Consider the following 15,954-nt stretch of genomic DNA (forward strand, 5'->3'; position numbering starts at 1 on the left):
AACGTAAACCCTTAACCCTCCTCTGTCCCCGCACCCACATTTCCCCACATGATATGATGTCATCTCATGCTAACTTTATAGGTCCAAGCTCCATCCACATGTTAAAGGACACGACTGTCGACGGCCCATAAAGTCTTATGTTTATCTAATGACAGTCACCTCTATTACAAAAGTGTCTGACCTCTGCATAAGCAATATCACCCCTGCTACCTCTTGTGTCACCCCTTCTACCTCATAGATTGTAAGCTCTTGCGAGCAAGGCCCTCAGTCCCATTGTGTGAAATGACTTTCTTTGTAATGCATCTTTCTGTCTGTATTTGAACCCTACAAATTGTACAGCGCTGCGGAATATGTTGGCGCTATATAAATAAAATTTATTATTATATTATATTATTGTATGGACACCATGACCCTACTATGTGGGTTCCAGATCATATCCAGGTTTACTATGTTCAGAAAGCTAGAAATACACAATATTATCCATTTATCAGATTTCAGCAATTTCCTATCATTCAGTCATAATGTAGCTGCTAGTCTTCCCTGCAGCATTGCTGGAGCTCCACGTTTATATTGACAAGCTGTTTAGTCGATTTTGTCTGCCAGCTATTGAACACGTCTTTTGCTAATAGGAAAGATCCTAAGAAGTGATACCTCAATATGCACACATGCTAATGGGTTTGATTGGGTCATAATGTAGACAACCTATAAGGCCTTATTCACAACTGTGAATGGAAAAAATGTTCTGTATGTTTTATTTTGTAGGCTGCATTACAATCGCTATTACACCAGCATTGGCCCAATGGGTCTTTTTAGTACATCTTTTTGTCTATGTATGTGACATTTTCCTGTTTTTTCCCCTGTCCTCCTGCTATAATGACGCTGTCTTCCCATTGGTTACTTATTGAGAGGGTCAGTATTATGGTCTCATACCAGGTGTGGATCCTAGAAACCTCAATCTGTTTAGCTCTAGCAAGACTGAGGTGCGGCCAACCTGGTTTTCAACAGTAAGAGTTTGCAGTATCAAGAACAGTCAGAAATTGGAGTAGTATTGAGGATGCAGTGGTAGTATAGTCAGGAACATAGCCAAGGGACATCAACCAAAATGCAGTCAGGATGAGGCAGGTTAAGACTGGCTTTCATATCATATCAAATGACCCATATTAGCCAATAAAAGCTTGCAAGTCCTTCATTTTTAGCCTCACTGGCATCCACCATTATGAGAGGATTGGAGCACTCACTCACTGTTGTTCTCTGATATCAGTGATTATCAGAGATTTGGAAATATATACAATATATAAACATATACAATACTCACTGTTGTTCTCTGTTAACAGTGATTATCTGCCTGGAGAATCCGCCTGGGCACAGTCTCCAGGATTTACCATTATTTTATTTTATACTTTTTTATCAGTAGCAGGTGGCAGGTTTTACTACATCTGACGGCTGGATTGTTTGTTATGGGGTACTGCTTTATTTTATTTTCCAGCACTTTAGATGAATCATCCCCCATTGTACAGTATATATAAAATCGTACCTTGGTCTTCATCAGGATCTTCAGGTCCCTCTTCCTCTTGTAGTACAGGGTTGTGCAGATGTGTAACTAACCCTACATTCTCCTTTTTGTAAAAATCGATCAGCTCTTGCAGGTTTGTGAAAAAGCGCATGGGAACTCCTTCAGATGCCTGCAGAGAAATATTCATATTAGTTCTTTTTTATCTGATGAACCCACAGAATGAGCAGAATTAAAGAAAATATGGCTGTGGATACACAGGAGAGCAGAATAACACAAGAGGAGCACCACTATTAGGCCTTATTCACATGTCACATTTCATGGACGTATGGTGTCCGCAGTTTTCACAGACGCCATATGTACCCATTCAATGTGTTTATTCAGACATCAGTTGCGGACCTTGAGTCTACAAAAAAATAAAATAAAATAAAAACCTGTCCCAGTAAGCCTGTCCTTTTTTTTTTAATCACGGATGCAGCACATCAATGAAAGTCTATGGGTCAGTGAATAAAAAAACACATGACATCCATGTGCCATCTGTTTTTCACAGACCCCGAGACATGCAAAGTATAGAAAATGAAACAAAAAATTGAACTGCTTATCCCACGTGAAAGCGAATCAACCATGGACAGCACATCGCTCACAAATGAGCAGGGAGGGGTAAAGTGCATGAGAAAGCACAGACCTCACATGTCTGCCTCCTAGGCCGAATAGTGATATAGCATAGGTAGCGAAATATATACAACTAGCAGACACTTATCCCCTCTCCTATACTCTGTTGGATCTTTATAGAAATCTTTATACATTTACAGCCTTTACATCCAATGTATACATAGACATTTAGTCTTTTCACCAGATAATGTATATTGTGAATTTCTGTTCTGCTTAGGTACTTTCTTGTCACATCCCTCGCTAGCACGTCCTAACCACAATGAGTTCTGCACAAGTGGTTTTTAGCACCCACCTTTTCATATACCGTCACCAGTGCTTCTCTGTACAACCTACAAGGGAGTCCTGCGGTTGGCAGAGAGCCGCCCGATCTGTTCTTGTACTCTAGCATAGATGTAAGATATTATATCCACGCTGGTAGTTGAACCTGATAGGTGTCAGTGAGTTATGGTTGTGGTTTTAGGGTAAAGAAAAGTTCAAGGGTGTTTGAGGTAAACCAGCAATATAATAATAGCAGGTCTACCGAATATGAATCTACAGACATATATAGGGTGGGCCATAAGTATGGATACACACAGATAAAATAGGAGTGGTTGCTGATATCACCTTACCGTCTGTGTCATATTAGTACATTGGAGGGGGAAAACATTTGAGGCCCATGGCCTCAAAATCATGACCAAAAGCTCATTGTGAACTTACCTTTAGATTGCATATAGGAGCAGAGTCAGATCAACCATCTTTCCTCCTTGGGAACCATATTCTCAATAACATTGCAAGGACTACCTGGCAAACAGGACTAAGAGGGCCCTAGCCCTAGTCCACGGCAAGAGCCATGCAGCAGACTGACAGGACCCCAGGACAGAATCAATCAAAAGAAAGGGCTACGCAGCACACAACTACAGAAAAATACACTCACCGGCCACTTTATTAGGTACACCTGTCCAACTGCTCGTTAACACTTAATTTCTAATCAGCCAATCACATGGCGGCAACTCAGTGCATTTAGGCATGTAGACATGGTCAAGACAATCTCCTGCAGTTCAAACCGAGCATCAGTATGGGGAAGAAAGGTGATTTGAGTGCCTTTGAACGTGGCATGGTTGTTGGTGCCAGAAGGGCTGGTCTGAGTATTTCAGAAACTGCTGATCTACTGGGATTTTCACGCACAACCATCTCTAGGGTTTACAGAGAATGGTCCGAAAAAGAAAAAACATCCAGTGAGCGGCAGTTCTGTGGGCGGAAATGCGTTGTTGATGCCAGAGGTCAGAGGAGAATGGCCAGACTGGTTCGAGCTGATAGAAAGGCAACAGTGACTCAAATAGCCACCCGTTACAACCAAGGTAGCCAGAAGAGCATCTCTGAACGCACAGTACGTCGAACTTTGAGGCAGATGGGCTACAGCAGCAGAAGACCACACCGGGTGCCACTCCTTTCAGCTAAGAACAGGAAACTGAGGCTACAATTTGCACAAGCTCATCGAAATTGGACAATTGAAGATTGGAAAAACATTGCCTGGTCTGATGAGTCTCGATTTCTGCTGCGACATTCGGATGGTAGGGTCAGAATTTGGCGTCAACAACATGAAAGCATGGATCCATCCTGCCTTGTATCAACGGTTCAGGCTGGTGGTGGTGGTGTCATGGTGTGGGGAATATTTTCTTGGCACTCTTTGGGCCCCTTGGTACCAATTGAGCATCGTTGCAACGCCAAAGCCCACCTGAGTATTGTTGCTGACCATGTCCATCCCTTTATGACCACAATGTATCCAACATCTGATGGCTACTTTCAGCAGGATAATGCGCCATGTCATAAAGCTGGAATCATCTCAGACTGGTTTCTTGAACATGACAATGAGTTCACTGCACTCCAATGGCCTCCACAGTCACCAGATCTCAATCCAATAGAGCATCTTTGGGATGTGGTGGAACGGGAGATTCGCATCATGGATGTGCAGCCGACAAATCTGCGGCAACTGTGTGATGCCATCATGTCAATATGGACCAAAATCTCTGAGGAATGCTTCCAGCACCTTGTTGAATCTATGCCACGAAGAATTGAGGCAGTTCTGAAGGCAAAAGGGGGTCCAACCCGTTACTAGCATGGTGTACCTAATAAAGTGGCCGGTGAGTGTATATTTATGTTGGCGGCATTTTAGAAATTTGTGAGTGTCAGGTAGTATTTTCAGGTAGGCATATAGTGGGCCCTCAGAATTAATTTTTTTTTTTTTAACCATTGATTTAAATGGTTTTATGAATAAAGAAAAAACAACAAAAACAACACTCAGTATTGTTCCAAAAGAGAAGAAATGGGGGGGGGGGGGAACAAGACTAGAAAATAAAATACTAGACTAAAAATATCCCCCAGAATGAATTGTACTGGTGGGCCCTAGGCACCATAGTCCAACACTATCCAAGGATCATGAAAGGATATGGAGGGAAGGGATTTTTTAATGACTTATGTTATGAAAACCTGGGAACATAATTTAGTTATTAGAGTCTATTGCTGAGTATTGTGGTATATAGAGGTGACATTACACCACCTCTGCATATGCACATAGATTTTAACCAGTGACATGAAATGTACTTCCTCCTAGTTTCAAGTTGTCGCCTTTACAAGTCAGACATCACTTCCCCTTTTATACTTCAGGATGTGAGGAATAATGGTTACATAAGGTGTTTTATATTAGATCAGTCCACTAGGATTATGTGACCTTTAAACTTTAAGTATCATTTTCAGTGTTCCAACCAGGTTCATAGCTATAGAGGATGCAGAAGTGGTAGTCACTACTGTGCCTGGAAGGCCGAGGGGGCCTCACTGTAGTATAATAAGACAACAGTGTTATACATAAAGTCACCAAATATTGTACATACCAAAGATTGTTACCAATAAAAACTACAACTGACCAAAACAGTAAAAAAGCTATAAACATCAGATTACGGTTACACCAAGAAGATTGTATATATGTATTTTTTTTTTTTTTTTTAAATGTAGATTGTGAGCCCCATATAGGAATCACAATGTATATTTTGTTTCCCCTATCAGTATTTCTTTGTAGTATGGGAGGAAACCCACACAAATACAGAGAGAACATACAAACTCATTGCAGATGTTGTTCCTGGTGGGATTCAAGCCCAAGTCTCCAGCTCTGCAAGGCTGCAGTGCTAACCACTGAGCCACCGTGCTGCCCCTAAAGATTGTATATTTTTGAAAAATGTCATTTTCTTAACTAAAACATTATAAAGCCAATATAAGTATAGTAATCGTAAAGACCCACCAGAAAAAAATTGCCATTTTTGTTTTTAATGCAGAGTGAATAGTAAAAGCTAAATACAAAAAAAATTTGTATTGTATGTTTTTTTTTTTCAAACACTGTAAGTTAAAGTCTTTTTGTTTCAACATATATATTCAAAATCTAGAATTTTTTAACAGATATGGATTAAAGGGTTGTTTCATTCCACATTACTCCTGCAGCAGCCATGGCTGTACATGTAATACATGGGTGCACTGGGTCCTATAGAGCAGGAACTACTTTCACAGACACAACTCTTTCTTTGTCCAAATACAGCATATGGGCAGAGGTCACGGTGAGACAAACACTTTAAAATTTGGTCTAATTTTTGTTGGCTTATCAAAGAAATCTTAGTACACGCTCCCAGTTTTGTAGGTAGCACTGTATTTGTCTTTTGTTCAGATACTACAACCAACATTTAGACATCTCTGATAGCAATGTGTGTAGAAATAAAGGATCTGGCATGTTTTATCCATGCTCAAATCTCATATTCATTAATATGCCTCTTCGTCCTCCATAGCTGTCACCTCAACACTCTTGAACTGTGCATGCTTGACTTCCCAGTGGAGCACTGGGGAAATAAATGGTCAATTTGCACTAGAACTTAAAGTGTGCTGTATAGGAACTGTGGTGTTACTTTAAGGGGGCATTCACATGGAGTGAAGTGGCGCTGATTCTGCCACGATAACTCGTGGCAGAATCAGCGCTGATAAAAAGACTCCCTTTGACTTCAATGGGTTCTGTTTAATGCGCGTAACACATTGAAATCAATGGGAGGCTTTTTAACATATTGATTTCAATGTGGTCCGCGAGGAAGACAGAACCCATTGAACTCAATGGGAGTCTTTTTTATCAGCGCCATTTTACTCCGTGTGAATGCACCCTAAATGTGACCATCCATTTTGGCTGAAGCTGAGCAGTTGATACAGTCTTAAGTTTAGGACATTCTAATTAGGAGGAGTTGACTAGTGTTCTCTCTTCCTCTCTAGTGAGGGTTAAGGAACAAGTATTTAATGCTTGGTTCACATCTGCATTTTTGGATTGGATTCCCTTCCACTCTCCGCATGAAAAACATGGAGAGAAAAGAACTTCAAGCAGCACTTTTCTCTCTCTGAATTTTTGTGTGAAATCTGAGCAGAAACCACATGGACCCCATTATAGTCTATGGGGTCCGCGGGTTTCCTAAGTTAACCGCTTTTTTATACAGATTAAAGGGGCCCTATCATTCAGAAAACATATTTTGAGCTAAGCATATGCCTGAGTAGCCTTTAAAAAGCCTATTCAGGTGCTGCCTCCAGTTCTTCCTAAGACCCCCCGTTTTAGTATAAATCGGTAAAAACAATTTGCCAATGAGGCTCACCGAGCACACTGGGTGTTCCCCAAGGCCAGCAGCACCCCCATGTCATACCTCAGTAACGTCCCTCCGTGACTTGTGCTCCGTTATTCCCTCCTTCTCCACACCTGCTGTACCGCCTACATCCTCTGTTGTCTCACTGCTAGTGCTTCAAATCCCATGCATGCGCAGGAACGCTCCATTCTGAGCGCTACTGTGCATGCCCGAACGCCATTTTCGGGCATGCACCTATAGAACTCAGCATACTGCTCAGTATGCTGGTCTATAGCGAGCTACACCAAAATGGCATTCATTCGGGCCTAATCCGGAGTGGAATGCCACGATGGGATGCCAGTGCACTGCATCAGCATTCTGTCGCGGCTAGCCGCGTGGTATGTTCACACGCAAAATTCATTTTCCACTGCATGAACATACCTTTACTGTTCTGCACATTTTTTAATGCTCTAAATATGTACTAGATTTATCTTTCTTTGGCACCTGTATTCATGACTGTTACACAAAGCTCATCTTCAAGTAGTTCATTAAGGATGGAAGTGGGCACAGATTGCTCCTATACACAGTAACGCTGGGTTCACACCAGCGCCCAGTTTCCGTTTTCAGGTTTCTGTCTTCTGCCGACAGAAGACGGAAACCTGACAGACCGTGTCTGGCCGTGAGCGCCGGTGAGCGTTTTGTGCTCTCCGCAGCAAAACCGTTTTTTCTTTTTAACCGGACACAGAGTACTGCATGTCCGACTTTGTGTCTGGTTAAAAAATAATAATTTTGCCGCGGAGAGCACAAAACACTCACGGCGCTCACAGCCGGACACTTTCCAAACCCATTCAAATGAATGGGTTTGAAAAATGCCTGCAGGTTTCCGTCTCCTGTCCAGTTCCAGGCAGGAAACGGAAACCTGTATAACGGAGATCAGGCGCAGGTGTCATCGAGCGCTAAATAGTCCAACCAACTTTTCTGTAATGAGTATAGGGTCATTATGATTATTGGGGTCCACCCACACTAACAAATAATGCTACCCTTCTAAGGCCAAGTAAGCAAAGACAGGCGAGGGACACAAGTGTTGGAACTGGAGCGCAGCGGAGGATTTATCCGGCGAGCCATTTACACTACCATAACTCTGTTTGAGATACGTTATCTCTAAGCAGTCAGTATATTTCTTGTTGGATATATTTACTGATAACACAACACATATTTCTGCTCAAATCATCTTATGTCATCAAAATGATAGAGTTGAGGAGAATGACTCACTCCGAACCAAAAGTAAGAAAATATTCACTGTTAAGAAAGGAGCTGACTCCGAACTTACTGTCATATTAAAAACTGACCCACAATTCTGGCAAAATTGGTACAGAAAGGGACACCCTAATCCTTCAGAGAGTCAATGTATACAGTACTTATATATAAAATAAATATTTTAGGCAGGCATGGAAAAAATGCTGCAAAGTAAGAAAGCTTTCAAAAATAGAAGTGTTAATAGTTTATTTTTGTCAATAACAAAATTAAGTAAGCAAAAGAGAAATGTAAATCCCATCAATATTTGGTGCCACCGTCCTTTGCCTTCCATCAATTCTTCTAGGTACACTTGCAGACAGTTTTTGAAAGAACTCGGCAGTGAGGTTGTTCCCGCCATCTTGGAGAACTAAGCACAGGTCTGTGGATGTAGTGCTGCTCCAATCCTTCTGTCTTCATATAACTCTATAGAGACTGGATGATGTTGAGATCTGTAGCAGCGATATTATCACTTCCAAGACTCTTCTTCCAAAGGGCGGTCACACCAAATATTGACGGGATTTAGATTTTCTCATTTGCACTTTGCTGGATTGTCTTAATATTTTTGATGACCTGCCTTTTATGCTGGAAAGATGATTTTGTTCTATAGTTATTGTGTCTATAAAACCAATAAATAAAAAAAAACAAAAAACATAAAAATACAAAGAAACCAAATTCTTAGGCCTGGTTCGGTATTCCATTTGGGGAATCCGCTTGGGGACCTATGAGCTTATGAAAGCACACGGACCCCATAGACCATATATATATATATATATATATATATATATATATATATATATATATACACACACACATATATATATATATATATATATATATATATATATATATGTGTGTAATGATGAAGGATATTATTGAATCTTATGATTTTAAGTTCCATCATATATTATGCACACTGGAAATATTCTCTCTTGTGCTAAGTAAACATTGTATTGGTAAATCATTAAAGAAACGTTATAACTACTGTCAGCCATCGTTGACTATATGAGGCTGACCAAACAGCTTCAGGAAACAAAGCGGCCTGATGTTTTCTTGTGGTGGGTCCTGATCAGACATTGATTGCATAGCGTTTATAGCCATCTAAAAGAATCTTTGTAAACTTTGCATAGACAAGTCTAAATAATGCAAAAGTGCATCATGTGCAAATCAACACATCCAGGTCAAAAGGGGAAAGAGGGTTGTACGCGCACACTAAGTGATAGTGGTAGCCCGTTTGAGGGTTCCCCATGTGGACTCCCCTGAACAGATTACCGTCGCAGATGTGAACCAATGGTAAGACAATTTATATGAAAATGGGGATCCAAAGCTGAATAGAGACATATTTGGAAACTGTAGAATTCCCTCTACAAGGTAATGGGATTAGGTTTATAACCATTTTACTGCTGACAGACTCTCTTTACAGGGTTTCTCTGACTTGTTACCATTAGCTTACAATAGTATAAATAACAAAAGGAGTAATACTCATCTTAAAACTCCTCTGCTGCACCTGTTCCCACACTACCCTGGCCCCCATAATGCATACCTCCCAACCGTCCCGATTTCCGCGGGACAGTCACAATTTAGGTGACATGTCCCGCGGTCCCGGTTGGAGGGAGGTATGTCCCGATTTCAACTCAGATCTGCGTCCAGAGGACGCAGATCTGAGTTGAACACACATACGGCTGAAGGAAGGAGCTGACACAGGTCAGCTCCTCGCTTCGCCGCTGCCCGCCTCTCTCCCTGACACATGCGGCTGAAGCTGCTCGCTTGCTCGCTTCGCCGCTGCGTCTCTCTCTCGCTGACACATGCGGCTGAAGCGAGGAGCTGACCTGTGTCAGCTCCTCGCTTCGCTGCTGCCGCCGGCTCCTGGCTTGTAGACGCGATGTACAAGCCAGGAGCCGGCGGCAGCAGTGAAGTGAGGAGCTGACACAGGTCAGCTCCTGGCTTCAGCTGCATGTGTCAGCGAGAGAGAGACGCAGCGGCGAAGCGAGCACGCGAGCAGCTTCAGCCGCATGTGTCAGGGAGAGAGGCGGGCAGCGGCGAAGCGAGGAGCTGACCTGTGTCAGCTCCTTCCTTCAGCCGCATGTGTCGGCGGGCAGAGAGCGGCGAGGGAGCGGAGGAGAAGGTAAGTTTAATGTGGAGGTGGAACGTGAATCTGGGGGCAGATGAAGGAGAGGACGGCATGACATTGGGGCAGAGATGGGGGACATGAATCTGGGGGCAGAGATGGAGAGGACATGAATCTGAGGGCAGAGATGGGGGACATGAATCTGGGGGCAGAGATGGGGGACATGAATCTGGGGGTAGAGCTGGAGAGGACATGAATTTGGGGGCAGAGATGGAGGGACATGAATCTGGGGGCAGAGATGGAGGGACAGGAATCTGGGGGCAGAGATGTGGGACATGAATCTGGGGGCAGGGATGGAGAGGACATGAATCTGGGGGCAGAGATGGAGGGACATGAATCTGGGGGCAGAGCTGTGGGGACATGAATCTGGGGGCAGAGATGGAGGGACATGAATCTGGGGGCAGAGATGTGGGGACATGAATCTGGGGGCAGAGATGGAGGGACATGAATCTGGGGGCAGAGATGTGGGACATGAATCTGGGGGCAGAGATGGAAGAGGGACATGAAACTGGGGGCAGATGAAGGGTGTATATGAAACTGGGGGAGAGATAGAGGGGGGACATATAATTTACGGGTGACTGTAGGAGGATTATACTGTGTGCGGGCACATGAAAAATTAACGAGTGGGCGGAGTCAACACAAAAGTGGGTGGGGCTAAATTTGCCGCGGCGCGCTACGCGCGCCGCACATTTTGTCCCTCTTTCAGTTCTTCAAAAGTTGGGAGGTATGATAATGGGCCTCTAATAAGTTTGCTCTAGTGATGATGTGTCATACAAATACATGACTACTGCAGTCAATAACGCTAATGGTCAGCAATGGGATAGTTAGGGCTAGTTCACACGGGGACATGGAGGAGGATTTTGACAGCGGGATCCACGTCATAATCCTCCTCCATACAATGTTAGTCTATGTAGACTGCTAGCTTTTTTTTTTTTTCTGCTAGCAGAGAAAAAGAAGCGACATATCCTTTCTTCAGGCATTTTCCGCCTGAAGAAAGCAATAGAAGTGAATGGGAAGCGTTTTTTACCTTGCGTTTTTTTGTAAAAAAAAAAAAAAAAACACACGGCAAAAAACGCAACAAGTTTTTTTGTGGCCCGTTCTCTTAAAGGATGGGAAAACCACCTGGAAGCGGTTTTTGCAAAAAAACGCTTCACAAAAAGCGTGCCAAGGTCAAAAAAATGCTCCCTAATTAGAAAGTGTTTTTTTTTCCGGTGCCAAAATAAGCCACACATTATTTCCGCGTGAACTAAGCCTTATGGCATGATCCTGGTAGCTGTATTATTACCATAGCAGTTATATAGGGAATTTACCATAGCAAAGTTTATAGCACAAGTGATCTAATGATTGCAGGTTCAGTCCCTCTAAGGATGAGGCCCCACATTGCAAAAAAGCAGCTTTTTTTGTTGCGTTTTTTTGAGCCAAAGCCAAGAATGGCTACAAAAGGAATGGGGGATATATAGGAAGTTCTTATACTTTTCCCTTCTGCTCAATCCACTCCTGGCTTTGGCTCAAAAAAACACAAGAAAAATTGAAACAAAAAAAGCTGCGTTTCCGCAACGTTTGGTCTCTCCTATAGGAGATTAAAAAAATAAGTTTAAAAAAAATCAAAAAGCATAAAAGCATAATTCACCCTCTTTGCCTAAGTCACATATACAGTAGATATAAATAATTCAATGAAACTCTATATTGTCCCATAAAAAAGACACTTTAAACAGCTACATGCACTAAAATATATCAAAGTTATTGGTAGCATTATAAAGTATTTTTTTCCTCAACATTTTTAATTTAGGTAAAAATATTAAAAAATTTAAGAAATTTATATAAAGGCTGGATCCTCAAGTTGTAAAAAATGTAATGTTTTACAGTACCTGCAAAGTGAATGGGACTCTGGCTAATCTCATCCACACAGAAAAAAATCTCCCACATTTTTTGCAAATTGCAGCATGTCCTTTATAGCTACAAAAAGGCGGGCATTTTCCATATAAGTAATAATGGCTGGAAGTCCGCAGGGGAAAATTGCAGACTTTTTGTAAAAAGGTTCATTTTATCTAAACCCTGCTTCTTTAGTGATCAAGGTGGTTTTCAGGGAATACTACTATGAAATACTTACACCCTAGTCTTTCAGGTGACCTTTCGGAATAAGTTATCCTGTGTCTACATGAAGAGGATTGCTATTCCAGGCCACTATATAACTTGTATTGTGTATTTTCTAGCAGTTTTGGGTAGGTGGAGATTAGAAGTTATATAATATCTACCGTAGACAGCGCATGTAGAAAACCAGAGATCCTGTTCCCTAACTCTCTATCACTGACTCATGGCAGGGTATGGGGGCACTCGTCCACATTAGGGAGAGTGTTCGCCTACATAGGCAGTACGGAGACTTACAAGTCATTCCTGCTCCGCTAGGGATTATGGGTAAAAAATATGCAAATCTAGTCTCCTGGATGGAATTAGGAGAACAGAGTGCACTCTGTACACCACCCTATAGAGGGCAGCATCCTTAACATCTTGAACGACTCAGTTATAAAGTCTTTTAATCATAATGTGGATTTAATTGCTAAATCAGTATTTCTGTCCCAAAAGGAACAGATTCCCAACTATGGACAGCGCTGTTTCGGCCTATTGGGCCATCCTCAGCATAGTGTAGGGATACTGATTTAGCATGGTGAGAGACTATAGACCAGGGTATGGGGGCACTCGTCCACATTAGGGATGGCCCAATAGGCCGAAACAGCGCTGTCCATAGTTGGGAATCTGTTCCTTTTATTATTATGATTAAAAGACTTTATAACTGAGTCGTTCATGATGTTAAGGATGCTGCCCTCTATAGGGTGGTGTACAGAGTGCACTCTGTTCTCCTAATTCCATCCAGGAGACTAGATTTGCATATTTTTGACTCATGGCAGACACTATCAAAAAGTACTGAATAGTACTGATCTGAATAAAGCACTTGGGGTGAGACAGAAAACTTATTATTAGCTGCAGCGGAATGTCTACTTATTTCTCTGTCTCTCTCTGTGAGGCTCCATTCCCACGGAGTAACGTGCCGCTCATTTAGACACGTAAACACGTGTCAGAGCAAAGTGCTTCAAAACAGATCCCATTGACTTCAATGGGTACCGACTTACGCACGCTACCCATTGAAATCAATGGGTTATAAAGCCTTCCATTGATTTCAATGTGTAGCGCACGTAAGCCGGCACCTGATGAAATTTATGGGATCTGTTTTGAAGGGCCTCTCTCTGACACATGTTTACGTGTCTAAATGAGCGGCGTGTTACTCCGTGGGAACGGAGCCTTACTCTTCCATCTCTGTAGATTTTATGGACAGCAATTATGTTGGTTTTGTCTCCATAAAGGGATTTGTCAGAATTTTATTTTATTTTTTTTTTTTTTTATGAAGATTGTGAGCCCCATATAGAGCTCACAATGTACATTTTCCCCTATCAGTATGTCTCTTTTTTGGAATATGGGATGGAAATCCATGCAAACACGGGGAGAACATACAAACTCCTTGCAGATGGTTTTTTGCCCTTGGTGGGATTTGAACACCAGGACTCCAGCGCTGCAAGGCTGCAGTGCTAACCACTGAGCCACCATGTGGCCCCCATTTGTCAGAAATTTCAAAGTGAATTAATAGTTTATGGGGGCGGAAAAGAGGAGCTTGACTTTTCTCTGCTAAGATATAATACAAAGCTTTATGTTATGTCCTCACGTACTATTGAATTATGCTTGTTTGTTGAACATACAGTGATCATTTAATGATAAAATGTGGAAAGTGATGTGGTGATAGCGGCTAAAGCTGCTGTCATCATAAAAGGGAACAGCAAAACAATTTGACATGTCATAGATACATGTGAGAAATCACACTGGTGAAGTCTTAGGGTCCATTCACATGGAATTTGTTGCTGCGCTGAAATTCCACACCAAATTCCTCATCATTTTCCTCCATGTGAATGAATCCTTAAAGAGGACCTTTCACCACCTCCACAAGCTCCAACACTGCAACATTTCACAGGCTCTTCTCCACTGATTCTGATACAGATTTTTTCCTCTAGCTCCCACTGTATCTGAATAAGCTGTTGGATTCAGCAGAGTTGCACTTGGGGTCACTTTCACTGTACTTGGGGACACTGACCTTCATTTCTTAAAGTAATGATGGCCACTCGTTTTTCTTTACTCAGCTGCTTTTTTCTTGCCATAATACAAATTCTAACAGTCTATTCAGTAGGACTATCAGCTTGTGTATCCACCTGACTCTGCACAACACAACTGATGGTCCCAACTCCATTTATAAGGCAAGAAATCCCACTTATTAAACCTGACAGGGCACACCAGTGAAGTGAAAACCATTTCCGGTGACTACCTCTTGAAGCTCATCAAGAGAATGCCAAGAGTGTGCAAAGCAGAAATCAAAGCAAAAGGTGGCTACTATGAAGAACCTAGAATATAACACAGATTTTCAGTTGTGTCACACTTTTTTGTTAAGTCTATAACTCCACATGTGTTATTTCATAGTTTTGATGCCTTCAGTGTGAATCTACAATTTTCATAGTCATGAAAATACAGAAAACTCTTTGAATGAGAAAGTGTGTCCAAACTTTTGGTCTGTACTGTATATCTAGAACAGATTTACAGTTCCACCATATACTATGCATATTGGCCATGTTCTTTGAGAAAGCCAACCCCTAAAAGATGACTTTTATTCCTCAACATATACAACTTTAGTAAGTGTGTAATAAAGTGTATGCAAATATGAGAGTTGAGTAATCTGGAACAAACATTACATGTGAAACAGAAAAGAAGGAAGTCTGTAATCACTGTACCGTTGCCAGCATTCTATCTGCAAGCTACCATTGAAAACCTTAAGCATGCACGAGAGCCATGTTCTCCTAACTGTCCTACAAAGTCAAGTCTTCAGGCTAAACCTGGAAAATGTCACAAGACCCAGAATAACTGTGAGGTTGTGAGTTTTATGCCTGAGTTTCTACTTCTTTAGTTTCTGTGGAATTTGTTGTCAATAATCTAAAATTAACTCTTAGAATTGTTGTGGTTTTGAAAATGAGGAAGAAGTGAAGTTAGTGACAGTTACTTAGTGTCGGTATTAATGGGTGTAAGACTCTACAGAGTCTATGTCAGTTGGAGGATGCCATGTACGGTACCTTCTATTGGTGCCCCTCCATATGGTGCAGAGGCCTAGCACTAAGGGGTGTAGAGGTAGCAATCACTATTGGGCTTTGGAGACTTAGGGGCCCATAGGTCTTACTTGATCATAAGAAGACACTAGTATTAAGCTGGCCATATACATTACATTTTAGAATTATGGTGGCAGCTAATAGACTGTATACTTAGACCTAAGAAAGTATGTTCTATACAGCCAACCATCAACTAAAGTGGGTCAGAACCAAAATCTGTAGTGTTGCATTATTCCTGTCCTCAGTCTGCTGTGGTCTGTTGTGTATGGGCTTGACTGACATATATTTGGCAGATTGTATTATGGGCATATCTCATACTTCTAACCCACAAAATGTCCGTCACTTTCTGTTTCCAGCACTGGAATGACTTTCATCTGTTAATTTTCCAAGTCCACTTGTTGGAAGGTTCGTGGTTGTTCATGTGTTGGGAGAGTTTACTGTACAACCAAGCAACCTCAGTCTATTTTAGATGAGCGATGGCAGTCTAAAATCTAATGTGTATGGCCAGGTTTATAGATAGTACATGGTAGGTGAGGGCCCTGG

At 41.9% G+C, this 15,954-nt stretch overlaps 1 protein-coding gene across 1 annotated transcript in view; it reads right to left on the bottom strand.

The window, feature by feature from the left end:
* INPP5D (inositol polyphosphate-5-phosphatase D) overlaps positions 1–15,954 on the bottom strand; it is an 84,645-nt gene that overhangs the window by 54,233 nt on the left and 14,458 nt on the right. Inside the window, exon 3 of the mRNA XM_075268919.1 lies at positions 1,535–1,682. Within this exon, the coding sequence (XP_075125020.1) occupies positions 1,535–1,682 (148 nt within the window). The remainder of the gene's footprint in view (positions 1–1,534; positions 1,683–15,954) is intronic.

The sequence above is a fragment of the Leptodactylus fuscus genome, chromosome 3, assembly GCF_031893055.1.
Source record: "Leptodactylus fuscus isolate aLepFus1 chromosome 3, aLepFus1.hap2, whole genome shotgun sequence".
Lineage (NCBI taxonomy): Eukaryota > Metazoa > Chordata > Amphibia > Anura > Leptodactylidae > Leptodactylus > Leptodactylus fuscus.